Here is a 16,514-nt window from a genome sequence, read left to right on the forward strand (position 1 = left end):
TGTTGCACGCTGCAACATTGCACAGCCCACCCTACACACCCCATGTTGCACACTGCAACATTGCTCACCCCGCATTGCACACTGCAACATTGCACAGCCCACCCTGCAGACCCCACCTTGCACACTGCAACACTGCACACCCCACATTGCACACGAAAACATTGCACAGCCCATCCTGTGCACTCCACACTGCACACCTTGCATGCTGCACAACTCACATTGCACACTGCAACACTGCACAGCCCACTCTGCGGTCTCCACACTGTACACACAGCACACCCCACCCTGCACACTGCACACCCCACGTTACATACTGCAACATTGCTCACCCCACATTGCACATCCAATGTTGCACACCCCATGTTGCACACTGCAACGCCGCACAGCTTACCCTGCGTGCCCCACCTTGCACACCTCACCCTGCACACTGCACACGCACCCTTGCACACTGCAACACTGCTCACCCCACCTTGCACACTGCAACACTGCACAGCCCACCCTGCAGACCCCCCCTTGCACACTGCAACATTGCTTACTCCACATTGCACACCCCACCCTCCACACCCCACGTTGCACACTACAGCATTGCACAGCCCACCCTGCACGCTGAGCACCAGCTCCTGCAGAAGCTCAGCAGCACCCCAGGACAGTCACAGGTGTGGCATCTCCCCGCTCTGTAGGTTCAGCTAAACCAGGATACACACAGCATCCCAGTGGGCTTTATTCCCCCATCCCAGTGGGTTTATTCCCCCTCCCAGTGGGTTTTATTCCCCACCCCAATGGGTTTATTCCCCCATCCCAGTGGGGTTTACTTCCCCATCCCATGGGTTTTATTTCCCACGCTCTCTTTTGCTACAGCCACATCACCGGCTGTTTCCCACGGCCGCGCTCTCCGGGCTCTGCAAACGGGCTGCTAGGGGCCACCGAAGCAGCTGCATCTGGAACGGGACCGTCAGTGGCACGGGCGGCAGCCCCCAGTTCCCCTCTGGCTCTGCAGCAGTTTTGGTTTTCCTTTTTCCTGTGGAAAGAAGTAAACCCGTCACCATCCTGGCAGAGGGAAGCACCAGCGCGCCAGGGGTGACACGGTGTCACCACTAACCCATGGGTCTTGGGGGAAAATCTATTTGAATATGACTTTGGGTCAGGAGCCCAAAGAGCATCGTAGGGCCGGCAGCTGGTCTGGGCGCAGCCTTCCTTTCTGAATTCCCCGGTAATTCTTCCAAAAACAGACAGATTGCAGAAATAAATCGTTTCAAAGCTCCTGGAAAATGAAGCGGGGGGTAAAACAAGACCAATGTGAGGCTACTTCCGAAGACACCCTTCAATGTCCGGGCAAACTGCTTGAGACAAAGCTTGCTGCCTTTCCCCTTTGAGCTGCCTGGAAAGGATCCCAGATCCTCTGAGAGGCCGGATTATTTGTGTGCATTTGGCCACCGAGAGATGCAAATTGGCCTCAGCTCCCAGATGTGAGTGCCGGTCCCTGCGCAGCCCTGCTGGATGCATGGCTGCAGTGGTGCGAGGGCTGGGAGCCATCCCCCTGCTGCTCCATGGTCACTGCCACTGCCCCCAGGGGGGGCATGGTGGGACACGGTGGGACATGGTACCACATGGTGGGACATGGATGGTACCCTATGATACCACATGGTGGGACATGGTGGGACATGGTACCCTATGGTACCACATGGTACCACATGGTGGGACATGGTACCATATGGTATCACATGGTGGGACATGGTACCCTATGGTACCACATGATACCACATGGTGGGACATGGTACCACATGGTACCACATGGTACCACATGGTGGGACATGGTACCATACGGTATCACATGGTGGGACATGGTGGGACATGGTACCCTATGGTACCACATGATACCACATGGTGGGACATGGTACCCTATGGTACCACATGGTACCACATGGTGGGACATGGTACCATATGGTATCACATGGTGGGACATGGTGGGACATGGTACCCTATGGTACCACATGATACCACATGGTGGGACATGGTACCCTATGGTACCATGGGGTACCACATGGTGGGACATGGTACCCAGGTGATGAGCAAGTGCCAAACGGCCCCGGTGCCATTTGGTGACTCATGGAACAGCTGGGGGCTTGCACAGCCCCCCTGCCCCCCCTAGCCGTGTGGGTCACCGTGGCTGCTATCGGGGTGTGCATATGAGTCAGAGCTGTGCATCACCGCAGAGCACACAGCCATGGGCCACCGCTGCCTGCACCAAACCAGGGGGGGCAGTTAGTTTTTTGGCACTTCTTGCACCCGGTGGCCTCATGGTGCAGCCAGCCAGCCTCCACCTGCACAGGCATAAGGGGACACGTGTCCTGATGGCTCCGGGTTTGCAGCTTTCTGTGCATCCCCCCAGCACTCGTGGCCGTGCAGCCCCCTGCAGCAGGGCTTGGTTCTGCAGAGGGGACCTGTGGCGTGCATGCTGACCGCAGGCACTGGGGTGCAAAGGAAGTAGAAAAACACCCTGGCTGAGCTTCGGTTGTTCAGTGGCAGCTCCCTGCATCAGCAGCAGGCTGAGTGTGTGTTGCAGATGAAGGTTTGCTTGTGGGAAGCAATAATCCAAGGAGGTTTCTGTCCTGGGAAGGCTGGCAGGCTTCCTCCAGCACAGCTGAGGACTGCAGGGCACTGAGAGCCTCCCTAAAGATGGGGGGACCTCACCGTGGGTGAGGGGGCACGGAAAAGCAGCCAGGAAGTCTTGGGGAAGGAGGTTAATCCCACTCTTAGCAACTAAATCTGATGCCAGAGCAGGGACACAAGGCTCCTTTGGTTCCTCTGAGTGGTGCTGGGGGCGGGGGGGGCTGGCCCACTCTGTGCTCTCCTTGACCCCTCAGCAGCTTTTCAGCATCACCCTGCCACCCCTTCCCTCCCCCACTTCCTCCTGCTCTTGCATTGCTCCTCCGATGTGCTGGCACTGCTGTTTTTGTAGTCAAAACAAGATTGCTGGAAAAAAACCCTGCAAGCGGCAGGGTGAGCTTTTTGCCTCCAGCAGATGAGGCAACGCTGCTGGCTGAGCAGGCTGTGGGCTGGGGAGGGGCTGGGGGCACCCATCAGGGCTTGGGGTGGTCCCTTCATGGGTGCCAGCAGGCTGGGGTCTGCTCCCAGCCTTGCCACGGGCTGGCTGGGGTACCTGGGGCTCTCCGTGCATCTCATCGCTAAATCTGAAAGAATGTAGAACAAGAATTCCCTCTGCAAAGGGCGTTGCGATGTGAGGAAATGGATGAGGACCTTACCATGCATCCCAGACAGCGCTGCCCCTGGCTGCCCGCGCCAGCCCACACCACCGGCCATGCTTGGCAGCTGATGCAGCGGGCAGCACATCTCTCACCCCAAAATCTGCTTCTCCCCCCGGCATGCAGAGCCGGTAGGTGCAGCAGCCCACCCTTGATGCTTGCTCAGACACTGATTCACCAAGGTGTCAGGGCGTGAGCCTGAGCTTACAGCCCCCGCAGTCAATGGATGCATTCACAGCCCAAAGCTCAGGATGTGAGTAAGCGCCCGCGCCGCAGCGCTGGGAGGGTGGCAGGGACCTGTGGCCACCTCCAGCCTGGCACGGCCACCAGCCACTGTTTGCTCTCCCACACGCCGCCCAGCCAGCTCCAGCCTCCCTCACCTCGGGCAGACGCTGCGGTTTTCTGGCTGGCCTGACTTTCTCTCTCTGCTTTTGGTTTTTGGCTCTTGTCTGCGCCTTTTTTCTCATCCTGCGGAGAAAGATGTTGCCAGAGTCAGGCTGTGTTGAAATTCACTGCCCGCATTCAGTCTTGTGACAGTCGTCACCCTCTGGGTTCTGCCACCGGGATTTCAAGGGCGGAGGAAAGAGTGGGGGGAAGCAGAAGCACAGCAGAGGGGCTGCTTGGAGAAAAGAATTTGGGAAAATAAAAGGGCTGGCGCGTGTTGCCATGCCGAGAGAGACCAAGCACCAGAGGAAGCACGAGTGGTTGCTTTCATATTCTCAAATGGAAAAATAAACTCATCTATTTTCCTAGGCCCATAAAAAGTAACAGTACTTATTACTAATATCAACATTAAGTAACGATACCTGCAGCGATGGATGGCGCTTAGGCAGGGCTAGTTCAGCCCCCTTTCACGGAGAGGGGAGCTGAGGGATGGATGGGTGGGAGGGATGCCCAGGCCAGCGAGGGCAGAGCAGGCTGCGGGGCAGGGTAGCTGGACCCCCATCCCTGGCAGCCCTGCTTCAGTGCCCTGCCCCCGGCCACGGTCCTTACCTTCTCCTCTAGACCTGGGGTCTGCAGCGGCTGCTCGGTGGTCAGGATCCCAAAGTCACACACAGTTGCCACCAGGTCCTCGGTGGCCAGCAAGGCTTCCAGGGTCACCCTTGTGGTGCCCAGGGTCCTTCGGATGGGAGGGTCACTGCGGAGTTCATGTGGCTTCCCCTGCTTCTTCTTTTTCTGCTTGTCCCTGGGTGAAGGACCCTGCAGGGCACCAGTGTAGGGACAAGCCTCAGCAGAAGGTGGGGGTCCCTTTATCAGACAGCAAGCAACCCCCAGCCAGCCCCTTGCCCACCACTGCATCCACACCGAGATGTGTGTGAGGCAGCTGCTGCCTTCCTCCCATAGCAAGAGGGGACTTTGGTGAGAGCTCTGGGATGGAGGCGAGATTCTCCAACATGCCAGACTGAACGACGAGAAGGGCTCGTGTTCCCTCGTCATTATTTTTGCAACTCAGATGTTATTCGGACATCATTCGCTCCCAGCACCCTACCTTGGCACTGTTCTTCTGCAGCCCCCGTCCTGCCTTTTTAGTTGTGACTGCATTTCCTTCTGGATCAGCATTGACAGGCCATGACAGCACCTGCTGGGGAAGAGGAGCTGGTGCTGCAGGGGGCTGGGATGCCAGAGGACCCTCTGTCACCCAGGGTCACCGCCACCCCAGGCTGCCTCCCAGAAGGAGCACAGCACCACTGCTGGGCTTCCCAGCAGCTCTTTCCCCTCTCACCCAGCTCTGCCACATGCTCACCTGCTCTTCCACAACTGAGACAGTCGTTCCAGCCTCCAGGTAGGACTTCAGCCCCACCAAGTCCTTGGCAGTGTGCTCCTTCCTGTAGCTGCAGTCGATGGTGTCCGCCCAGGGCTTTCCAGGGGTGGCAAACACCTTTGCTGTGCAGAGACAGAGAACAGCTGTGGGGAGAGCCCCCTCCTTCCCAAGGACAGAAGGACCCTTGGGATGTGACTGGTGCCAATTTGTTATCCACCAGTCCCAGTAACAGCCCAGCTGCAGCTGGTGCTGTGAGGGATGACCTAATGCCACCACATGCCAGAGCCACAGACCTGCCCTGAGCAGTGGGGCAGGAGATTTATTTTATATATGTATATATATATATATACACACACACACACACACACACATATATATAAAATTAATTACCAGAATGGGCCTTGGGCTCTCCTGTGGCTGCAGGCTCCTGCTGCCTCCCTGTTTCTCCTGTGCCCCAAGCAGAAGCAGAGCTGTCTACATGCCGGGTGGCCACCACGGGACTCTGATGGATTTTTGTTACCTGGAATAGAGAGGGATCTCGGCAGGGCATGGCTGGTTGTGTTTGCATCAGGACCAGGGGGCAGAGCCACCTCTGGAATCCCATTCCCCAGCCCAGCCTCACCAAGAGTCATTTAGGTTGGAAAAGACTGTTAAGATGATCAAGTCCAAACGTTAACGCAGGACTGCCAAGCCCACCACTAAACCACATCCCTCAGCGCCGCATCCATGTGTTTTTTGAACACCCCCAGGGATGGTGACTCTACCATCTCCCCGGGCAGCCAGTTCTGATGCTTGACAAACTTTTCAGTGAAGAAATTTTTCCTAATCCCCAACCTAAACCTCCCCTGGAGCAACCTGAGGCTGTTTCTTCTTGTCCTGTCGCTTGTGGCTTGGGAAAAGAGACCGACCCCCCTGCCTGCAACCTCTTTCAGGCAGCTGGAGAGAGCGATCAGCCCCCCTGAGCCTCCCTTCTCCAGGGTGAAGCCCCCAGTGCCCCCCACCGCTCCTCACCAAACTGGTGCTTGAGAATCGTGGGAAGAGGCACAGCGCCCGGGCAGGGGTCTGCCGCAGTCAGCGGGAGGGGGGCTGTGGGTGCTCCCCCGTGCAGAGCGCTGCTGGGCTCCCCCAGAGGTGACCTGAGCTGCAGGGGTTTGTCCTGCCGGATGTGGCCACATGTGCATTCTGTCCCCAGTACTGCTGCCCCCCGTGCCAGGTCCATTACAAATGGCCTCGCCCCACAGCCTGGAGGTGAAGTCCCCCTTGCTGTGACCACCCGCCGCCTGTTGCTTTCAGGAGCTGAATTAAGCACAAACCTCAGTGTTGCCACCGTCCTCGAGCTCCTCTCCCTCCACAAACTCGTACATTACACAGTAGCTGTAGGTGATCAGCGGAGCCTCAGAGCCCACCTCCCGCCGCTGGAGAGCTCTGGGATCGGGGACTCCCTTGATTTCCCCGACACTCACAACCACTCGTGCTTCACACCTGATCAGCTCTGAAAGAAGCAAATCTTGCTGTGAAGCTGCAGCATGGTCCTTCCAGAGCAAGGAAGGTACAGAGCAAGTGGCAGTCTCCAGGATGCTGTCCCCCCCACACCTGGCATCCCTCCCTGCCACCCTCCGCTGACGCTGTGACAAGCCACTGCCACATGGGGTCACTCCAAAGCCACGCAAACATCTCCTGGCTTGGTGACTTTGCCTCTCTGGTTAACATTTTCGACTTCAAAGAGCACATCCAGGGCATAAACTCAGTCGGTAGGGGCCATCAAGAGAGGATTCCCACCCCCGCGTGTCCCCAGCCCCCTGCTCTCGTCCCAGCCGGGGATGTGCCACCCAGCGGAGGTGACATCACTTCAAGCAGATGGTGCAACACCCATGTCAGCATCTTCTCCAGTGGAGAAGTTCCTCTTTCAGCAGCTCAAGGGGCAGACGCGCGGTCTGAAACTAGACAGCATCTCACAAGCAAAGATGGGAGCAGGCCATGACACCGAGGCACAGCTAGGACTAGACTGTTCTTGCAGGTTTTGGACCTAAAACTAAAACAACCTCAACAACTACACTGCTGCAGGTCCTCTGCCTGCTCCCCACTTGTACTAGCGGGGTAAAAAGGGACAGAAAGATCTCCATTTGAGGAGAGGCAAGAAGGAAGTCAATACCGGAGCCAGGGTTTGCCCTGAGGACTCCTGGATTAACCACGATGAAACCACCTCGCAGATCACTGGGTTCAAAGGCTCACCTGGCTGCCTCGCCAGACCGTGGAACCGGCACCTCTCTTCAGGCTCTACATGGGTGTCATCAAGGATGGAAAGCTTGGGCAGGCTGTCCACGAGGAAGCCTCTGTAGGTGGGAATGAGAGCCAGTGGGTTCCCTTGGAGCACCAGGATGCGGAGCTTCTGCAGACTGGACAGTTGGGAGACCAGCCCCAGCAGGTCTGTGAAGTTGTTAAAGCTCAGGTCAAGGGAGACAAGATTTGGCCTAAGGAGAGAACCCAGAGAAGAAGGTGAGGCAAACAACATCTCTGCGGAGAGAGAGCTACTGCCCTGGTCCAGAAAAAGACACAAAAATCGTGTTTCCCAAGCACAAAATGGAGAATCCAATAGTACAACCCCAAGAGGCCAATTCCAAATTCCTGAGCCATGTGGCCCATTCCCAGTCTGCCCCACACCTCAAACCCATGTTTCTTTAGCATCCATTACCCACTCCACTCCCATCACTTGGTGACGCAGCCTAAGCTTTACATCCCTCCCAAGGCAGACTCCCAGCAGGGGCTTTGGGAAGGGCATGGGGAAAGGAAGCTGCCCAGGGATGTGGGAAATGTGGTGGGTAGGGTGTCAAGGTGTTTTCCCAGGTGATCTTCCCCTTCCACACCTTGGCCACGGACCAAGACAACCTCCGAGCGTGAGACAGAAAACAACAGAGACAGACTGCTTTGTGTGGGCAGTGGGCACAGCAAAGGAACAACCCCGCTGCAGAGCTGGGATTTCCTGACATGGGCCACCCTGATAGCTTGAGGTCACCTGTACACACCTGCCCACCTCCCTTCCAGGAGCCCACGTTCAGCCTGGGGCATTACCAGAAGGTCGCAGTGAGGTACTTGTCCGGTGAAGGGCCACGCAGCCTGTTGTATCCCAGTCCCAAGTGCTGGAGCTCTGGAGGAGGCTGAGCGCACAGGTCCTGCAGATCAGCCACAGCATTGCAGCAGAGCTCCAGGACCTGCCAGGGATAGAGGGAACAACAAACACCCTGTGCAATGAGCTGTTCCCTCAAGCTGTTTGGCTTGCGTAGTGTTCCCAGACAGGACCTCCTGCCCCATCCTGCCATCCCAAGGCATTGCTTGCTCACCTTCAGTGTCCGGGGCAGGTTGGCCGAGGTTATCCTGCTGATGTGGTTGGCACTGAGGATGAGCTCTTCCAGCTGCTGTAACTGCAACAGACCCTCGTCAACCTCCTCCACCTGCAAAGGGCCGGGTTTGGCCAACACGTCCCTGAGCCACCTTGTGGCCAGGGTGACATGGACATGTAGCCTTGAGCCACGTGACATATGTGTAACATGGATTAGTGCAACACACTTGGGGGTAGCTCTGCCCCAGCTGCAGACTGGGAACCTGGGAAGACCCCGGGATGGGGAAGGTGTCCTTGTCCCAGGATGTTTTCCCCCTCCAAAAGAAAGACATGGTTTTCTGGCCTGCAGGTGGGTAGCGTTACGGGCTGCACTCACTCCCTTGCCGACGATCTGCAGGGATCTGAGGATCTGCAAGACCTTGGAGCCGCGGATGAGCTCAGGCGCCAGCACAGCTGTTTCCCGCAGGTGCTGGTCCTGGGGGCTGCAGCCCGGCGGTGGGGCCCAGGGGCTGTGCGGGTCCCTCAGCAGCTCCACCAGTGCCTCGGGGCTCTCCTCGCCCAGCGGCAGGGCCTCATCCTGCCCAGCCACCCTCATCCCCAGCCCCGGCTGGCCGCTGCGGGGATGCCTGCGTGCAGGGGAGCAGGACTTGTTCTGCAGAGAGGGAGAGAGGAGAGGCAGTGACAGACATCAGCCCCCCGCCACGTCCCATGGCTGTGCCCCCAGCCTCCTTACCCAGCTGCCAAGGCCGCAGGGAAAGTCCTGCAGAGCCAGGTGCCGCAAGTGCTGCCGAAAAGCAGCCGAGAGGCTGCAGCGGCCAGGCGCTGCCATCAGCCCCAGCCTGGCAGGGAATTCCCTGCCTTGGTGGCACGTGGCCTGTTGCTAGGAGATGGCAGGACACAGACACCCTGGGGACCAGGACACAGACACCCTGGGGACCAGGACACAGACACCCTGGGGACCAGGAACCAAGCTTGGCAAGCAGGGCTGCAGAGCGAGCCTGGCACGGCACCAGGATCTCCAGGCTGGGAATAAACCCCTGGATCTCTAGACCTTGCCCTGTGTTCCAGGGGCTGTTCCCCACCAGGGAAGGAGCAGGTGCCCTCATGCAGCATTTGCAGGGTGCAGCGTCAGCCCTGTCCCCTGGCCGAGGACCTGTGGCATGGCATTTGCCATTTCTCTTATCTACATCCTGAGTGTCACTCAGGTTTCGGGGAGGAAGCAGTCAGGTTCTCAGTCAGCTGTAAAAGCACCGCTGTTCACTTGCCTGGAGGGCCATCGGAAAACAAAGTTCACTGCTAAAAACACCGTCTCCTACACTTGGAAAAAGCCGGGGAGCCCCACGTACAAAAGCCACAGCTCAGGTCAGGCTCAGGTCTCCACGCTCTGAGGTTTATTTGCCTTTCCTGGTGACAGGTTTGAGGCAATGGCTACAAATTCCTGCCAAGCAGCCTGTGTCAGCAAAACTTCACCAAATGACTTGCAGATGCTCTGTGGCAGCTGGCAGTTACGTGGTGGAAAGCCGAACTTCCACTCAGGTTGGGTTTTACAGGACAGATGCCGATCTGCTCCCTTATCAGCCCAGCAGCTTATCACAGCCCGGTACAGATAGAGAAGGATGTGCAGAGCATGCAGGCGCTGAGAGATAGCGGCATGCCACCGAGTGGAATAACCAGGCAAATCACTGTCCTCAGCTCAGTAGAAAATGAAATCAAATCTTCTCAAAATCTTTGAAAAAAAGCACTACCAGTGGCTGAATTGTGTTTCGTGGAAAAGCCAACCTGTAAGAACGCTGCTTCTCTTATTTGTATTAGTTGTAAGTGGACCCTGCTGCCGTCAGCGCTGCACAGAGATGTTCCCTGCTCTCGGAGAAAGACTGGCTGCGATTCCTTGCCTGTTCTCCCTGGCTGTATCCATCTAGAGCAGCTGGAAGGGGGCTGGCAGTGCCCGATGCTCGATGGTCTCTCATAGGTGCAAGCTCACGCACCTCCACACAGCTTGCAAGGCACGGCGGGGCACTGACCAGACACACCTCACTGCTTTTTTGGTGCTTCCAAACAAGCAACCCTCCAAGATCACCCTTCTGCCAGAAAGGAGCCATCACTACCCATCAACGGCTTTGTAGGGATGCTCCTAAAGAACACCCTGCACAAAGAAACCTCTCTCTCTCTTTCACCTCCAAATAACAATAAAAACCTCAAATAAAAAAAAAAAGCGTCTGCCAGAACTGTCCTTTACTGGTTCCTCACCAGCACTCTGCTGCCTTACGCCACAGGCCTTGATAACTTGTTATTATCTTTGTATTACCTAGTGCTGGGAACATGGGTGGTGCAAGAAGAACTGCATCCCTGTGGGATGGTGGGATGGCTGCGTGCCTCTGCCTGGCTGCTCGGGGCTCCCTCCTCCACGCGCCAGAACCATGCTCCGTGCATCTCCGTTGTTGCAGCTTCCAGCAAACAGCTGAGGCCTGAAGTTACAGGCTGGTGGGACGCCAGTGTGACACGGCACAGGGGAAGCATCCCTTCCCCTTTCCAGCCTTGGGAATCGGTTCAGCCCAGAGGACAGTCGCCAGGTGCTTCAGAGGAGCTCATGCGCACACCAAGCTTTTTATTTTCCGAGACAGATTATTTTGTATGGAAAGCAGGACCAATTATTTTTGACATCAAGATGTTCCTTGGAAGTTTTCTGGTGACTTGACATGCATTCATCTCTGAATCTCTAACCACCTTCCAGGCATATCTTTTATCACAGAGGTGGGAAGTACAAGTGTGTATGTGTCACTTCGCATTTCCACGAAGGCATGTTCATAGGGGCTTCCTCTGCCCTCAACGATCAGTTCAGCAGGTCCTCTTCTGAGCACAGCCTCATACTTGGAATCCTAAGAATGATTTTTCCCAGTTTTGGTGTGTATGAGAATTTCCTGCATTCAGTTACTGGAAATGGAAAACAGCCTCAGGGGAGCTGGAGAGACAGGCGATGGAAAGGGGGAGGTGGGATGTTGGACGTCCTCTTCTGGGTTACGTGAAGGGGTCACCCCTTGGGGACAGAATCTGACAGACATCCAGCAAAAGGATTTCTGTGTCAGCCTGACCTGCCTTGCACACAAGCCCCTCAGTGGCTTTTTCACCTCCCGCGTTAGCCCACTGCCACGTTGGCCCTGCAGGAGAAGGTTGCTGGCTTTGGGCACCAATAATGTGCTTGCGTGCTCCAACCACGTCTTAAAAACCTGGTTTATGTTCTAAATCCTACATTTTGACGAGCCCAAGGATTTAGATGGGATGGCTAAGCCCAGCATCCTGAACCCCTCATCAGATAGATTATACAGGACACCATCTGTGTCAGTTTGAAACTGCACCTAGATCACAATCAGCAAAGACGCATTTGAACCAACTTTTGATGTAATCTTTCAAAAACTAAAAAAAACCCCAGACTATCACCAGCAAAAAAACCCATGAACCCCCAAAACAACAAAACCAACATGCGGGAGCCACTGACGCAAAACTCCATGGTATTTAAATGCAGCTCGGCTGTCCATATCTACAGCACTCTAGGCACCTAGCAGCTTGAACACCAACACCCAGAAGCTTTCAGCCAAGCCAGCTGCTCCCCGCACCTGCCATGAAGCGCCGAGCAGGTGGGTACGACTTAACCTAAACCCAGGAAGTTTTGCAAAAATAATATGGAGGCTTGAAACTAATCGTATTCTGGTTGTTGGTTTTTGTTTTTTTTTTCTTCCTCCTCTTCATTTGAAAGCAGAGATCAACATCTTTGTGATCTTCCTCTTCTGTTCACTGGTTCCCCTGGGCTCCTTGGCACCAACAGCTGTCTTGGAAGAAAGCAAAACTACAACAGGACAGAGGCAGAAGCATTTTACTACCAGAATAAAGCCCTTAGCATCAGTGATAGAAAGGCAAGCAACTGCCTTGTTGAAGAGCTACGTAAGTATACTATTTTGCATTTGTTGTCTCTATGTCTGTGGCGGTACCTCTTGAATTACAAGAAAAAACTAGAAAGATCATCAGAAAAGAAGTATTTGGGTTAGAACCTAAAATAGTCTCTCTGCTGTATTCCATACAAGAAGGGAAGCGTTTCCACTGCATTGTTTTAGGGCAGAGCTGGAGCAATGTCTGGGACAGCCGGGGAAAGCTTGGGTGACTTTGCCTCAGTCATTTGCTAGCTGTGATCTTCCAGGCTAAAGGCGTTGTTCCTTCTTGGTCTCCTCAGTCACGTCGGGCTCGAAGCAGGCATCTTTTTGGAGGAAACTAGTTAGATCACTGGAAACATGGAGAGAACTGCCTTGCTCTTCAGTCTGATCCTAGTACTAGGGCAGTTAGGAGCACTTCTGCTGGGAATCTTGCTCACCTATCCTTTCCTTGGAGGTGGACACTTGAACCCAAGTGTCAATGCTTCAGAGGAATGTCAACTCCCGGGAGCATGTTCCCAAGGGTATGTTGATAAAAATCAACATAAACATTTCCCCTGAAATCATTCTTGAAATCAAAACCATCTCTGCTGAAACAGACGAAAACACGCTCAGGCCAAAGGAAACCTCTTGCATGAGTACATTTTGCCCGTAGAACAAAGAAAAAAAACCCCAAGACTTAGAAAAGCCAAAACCAAAGCCAAGCAGGTATTAAGACAGAAAGCGCTGCACAGTCCTGGCCACAGATCGTGCACAATACCCACTCGATAAAAACAGTGTAGGCGTTAATACAGCTATAGAACAATAAAAAAACCCCAAGCCCACCCAAACTGAAAGATAGGAGTGTATGCGCTAGACATTGAAACGTGAAGCGACTACCAGGAAAGATGTAAACCGAAAGATTAATAATTTCTCTCTCCTCTTCCCCCCCTACAGAACGTGTGCAGCTCTGTAACGCCCCAGACCCTGAGCTGGATAACCGCTGACTCCCCAGCCAAAGACATGGTAAAGAACATACCCAGCTGCCCGGCTTTTGAGGCAGATTGCTGTGTTTTCCACATTTTTTACAACGCGTTACAAAACCTGAGAAGCGATATAGAATTAACATGTGGTAAGAATTTAACTTGGCTCGTCGATGCAAGTATCAACCAACTCAATGTGACGTTGACTGAAAGAGCTGCGGCTTATACGTGCAAGAACGAGAACCTTCCACAGATGGATTACAGCCAAGTCCAGGGCATGAAAACGGCAGACAAGAAGAGGTACATCTGGTGGATTTTACAGAAGTTTGAAGAATTTATGAAAAATACAACAAAAATGTACTGAGCAGGAATGTAATATGTCAGGATGAAAAAATATGATACTAGAAATTTGGCTAAATGTGACCCATCAGTAGTTATGTGATCAGTGTGATACTGAACATTGATAATGTGCTTGCTATTCTACATATTATAACTATAGAATCTAGTTTAATTTAATATTTAAAGGATTAATGTCTTAAGTTATTGATTGTATTTATTATAAAACTATTTATACTGTTTTATCTGCAACAGCATATAAAAAGGATGGACTAATGTATGTCAGAATGATTTCATTAACCAATCATAACATAAATAAGCAAACAGGAAAGCATGATTTCAGTAATTTTAACATTGTATTTTTGTCTTGCAATTGATTTTCAAAAGGTTGTCAGTAAACTGATTTGGTGTTTCTCTCTCTGCTAGTGAATTGTATTTATGAATTTATATAATACATCTATTTTTATAAATCTATTTAAGCGGGTTTATAGTTTTTTATCTATTTATTCAGATTTTTAATTTTTATATTTCAATATTGAAAGAGGTGAATGATATATTTGCTACTTAGTAGGTGAATGGTTTTAGTATTCACTGTCATTATATTTGGATAGAACCTGGAATTGAATTAAAATAAAATTCTATAAAACTAATATTGCTGGATTCTCTTTTTACTGTGTAATTCTTTGTAACAATATTTTTTTTGCACTGAAAACCTAGCGTTATACTAAACAGAAAATTGAACTAGTTGTTCCTTCTGTTAAAAAAAATTGGAAAGACCACATACCCTCCTTTCCCACCCATTTCATTCATAGACATGAAGCAGTTGTGTTTCTTCAGTTCCCACCTGGTTCCTCCTTTGGATGCACCAGTAGGTAAATTATTTTCTCATCAGCCCTGGCTTCTGAAGGCTGAATTATTGTGGCTTCTGCAACACAGCTCCAGAGCCCAGGTTAGATTTACCAGTTTTCCCAGTTCACAGCCAGCACCAGCTCTGCTGGAAAGGTGCTGGATTAGCTTGGGCACAACGAGCACACCGGAGCGTGGCTGAGCTAACAACCGCTCCTGGAGCTGGCAGCAGAGCAAAGACACTCATATGGTCCAGGAGCAATAGGATTTGCCATATACTTGGTTTTGTTTATTTCATAGCAAGACCTGATTGTCCCAAATAATAGGAAGGTTAATAATACCAAAATTATTTTAGTCTAAATTAGCATACAAAGTTCAAGCCAGTCTAAGCATTAGAATCAGTTCCAAAATGAACAATTATTTATCTATTAAAAAAATTGGTTCTGAAAATTAACATTATTTACCGATACTAAATAAATAATTTGATGTGAAACACCCACTTAAATCACAAGTAAAGTATTACTCCTCTTTCTCCTGCCATCCCCTGTGTCCATGATGGTGGTCCATACCAGCACACAGCTGTGATGCTCAGGAATACTCAGCTTTGTGCTCCGAACATCCAGGGAACTGCAGCTGGACTGAGCCCCTGCAGCCCGGCGGCACAGCGCTCCTTCTCTGCGAGGCTGTCAAAAGCCCAAGAGGAGCTGGAGCGAGGGATTTTGGTCCTGGCTCATCTCCTTCATCCTCCTATCGAATCCTCTCAAGGCAAAATCCCTGCCTAACTCCCCCTTCGGCTGGGGGGGTTCTTCAGGACCATGCCTTCAATGCCAAGGCAGCTGTCGTGTTCCTCCCCTCGTTGCTGGAGAACTGGCCCCACGCTGCCCAGACTTCTCCAGGAGTGATTTCTTGACATCACCTGAGTCCCTGCCAGTGCCCAAAAGCACCAGTCTAGGGGGGTCTGAGAAAAACATTCCGGCTTCCCAAGAGGAACAGAGGGACAAAGCTCCTTGCTGGAGCCAGGGGAAGAATTCCCCCCACAAGGAACCAATTTGAGACACCACTGTGGGGATGCTACATAGCGGTGACAAGCAGGCGGCTACGGGCAGAGCCGAGACCATCACCCTGGTTTCTGCTGTTAACACAAGTGCCGCACTGGCACATCGTGAATGCAAAGAACGCTTTAATAAACCACCCCTCTGACCCGTGCAAGCACCGTGAGATCAAAGGTTGGTATCTTCTCATGACATCTTCTGCATCGGAAAGGCACCTGCCAGGCCTGGCAGTCTCAGCGCAAACCCCCATGAGAAGAAGCCACACTGGTGGCTGAGGCTCACTCTCAAATTACTCCACTTAGTTGCAGGTCTACCAATTTTTTTTTTTCCAGGGTCCGACAGGTGCCATTCCAATCTCATGCCCTTCATTTTTAATAGAGAAAGAAGACTGAATGGAAAAGGATCACTGACTCGGGATGCGCGTATCCCCAGGGCAGAAGCAACATCTGCTGACCCAATCAGGTAGGGTCAGCAAACCACTATGAGCAGGGTGATATTTGCATCCTGAGGGCTTAGACGTCACCCTTCCAATGGTTGACACAAACCACTTAAACCCTGCTGAACCAGAGGATTACAGAGGGCCACTCGCTGTGGTTTCTTCCCACGTGCACATCTTTTCTTTCACCTTCTGAATACGTAAATAGCTAAAAGAAAGTATTTTCCCAGAAAAAAAAAAAAAAAAAAAAAAAAAAAGAGTTCCTCAGAAGCTCAAACAAGAGGTTTCAGTGAGTCAAATGATCTGTCCTGATTCATGTCATGGGAAGAGCAACCTGAAAAAGTTGTTCTTCCCCACAGGGGCACAGAATTCTACTGCCAGCCCTGCCCTGCAGGCTCAGCCCCAAATCCGAGCTTACACAGACGGGATACACGCTTGAAGCAGGGAGGCACAAGCTGATGCAAAACTGTGGCAAGCCACCGTTCTCCTCACACATGCTTGAATCAGAACGGTGCTTTGCCATGAGCATTGGAGATGCAGCAAGGCAGATGGGCTGGCTGATGCCAGAACATCAGACATCAAAGAGCCGAGGTCAGGAAG

General features: G+C 52.7%; 1 protein-coding gene across 1 annotated transcript; it reads right to left on the bottom strand.

Moving 5' to 3' along the window:
- Positions 1-653: 653 nt before the first annotated feature.
- Positions 654-9,191, bottom strand: LRRC43 (leucine rich repeat containing 43). The gene is made up of 12 exons (XM_055719995.1): positions 9,096-9,191; positions 8,739-9,014; positions 8,364-8,474; positions 8,095-8,234; positions 7,258-7,496; positions 6,339-6,517; positions 5,416-5,545; positions 5,008-5,147; positions 4,753-4,842; positions 4,248-4,463; positions 3,644-3,725; positions 654-1,018 (listed from the first exon to the last, which is right to left on the bottom strand). Exons 1-12 carry the CDS (start codon positions 9,189-9,191, stop codon positions 864-866), a joined length of 1,854 nt encoding a protein of 617 aa, XP_055575970.1. The 3' UTR covers positions 654-863.
- Between the last annotated feature and the right edge of the window lie 7,323 nt (positions 9,192-16,514).

This window comes from Falco cherrug, chromosome 1, assembly GCF_023634085.1.
Source record: "Falco cherrug isolate bFalChe1 chromosome 1, bFalChe1.pri, whole genome shotgun sequence".
In the NCBI taxonomy this organism is placed as follows: Eukaryota; Metazoa; Chordata; class Aves; order Falconiformes; family Falconidae; genus Falco; species Falco cherrug.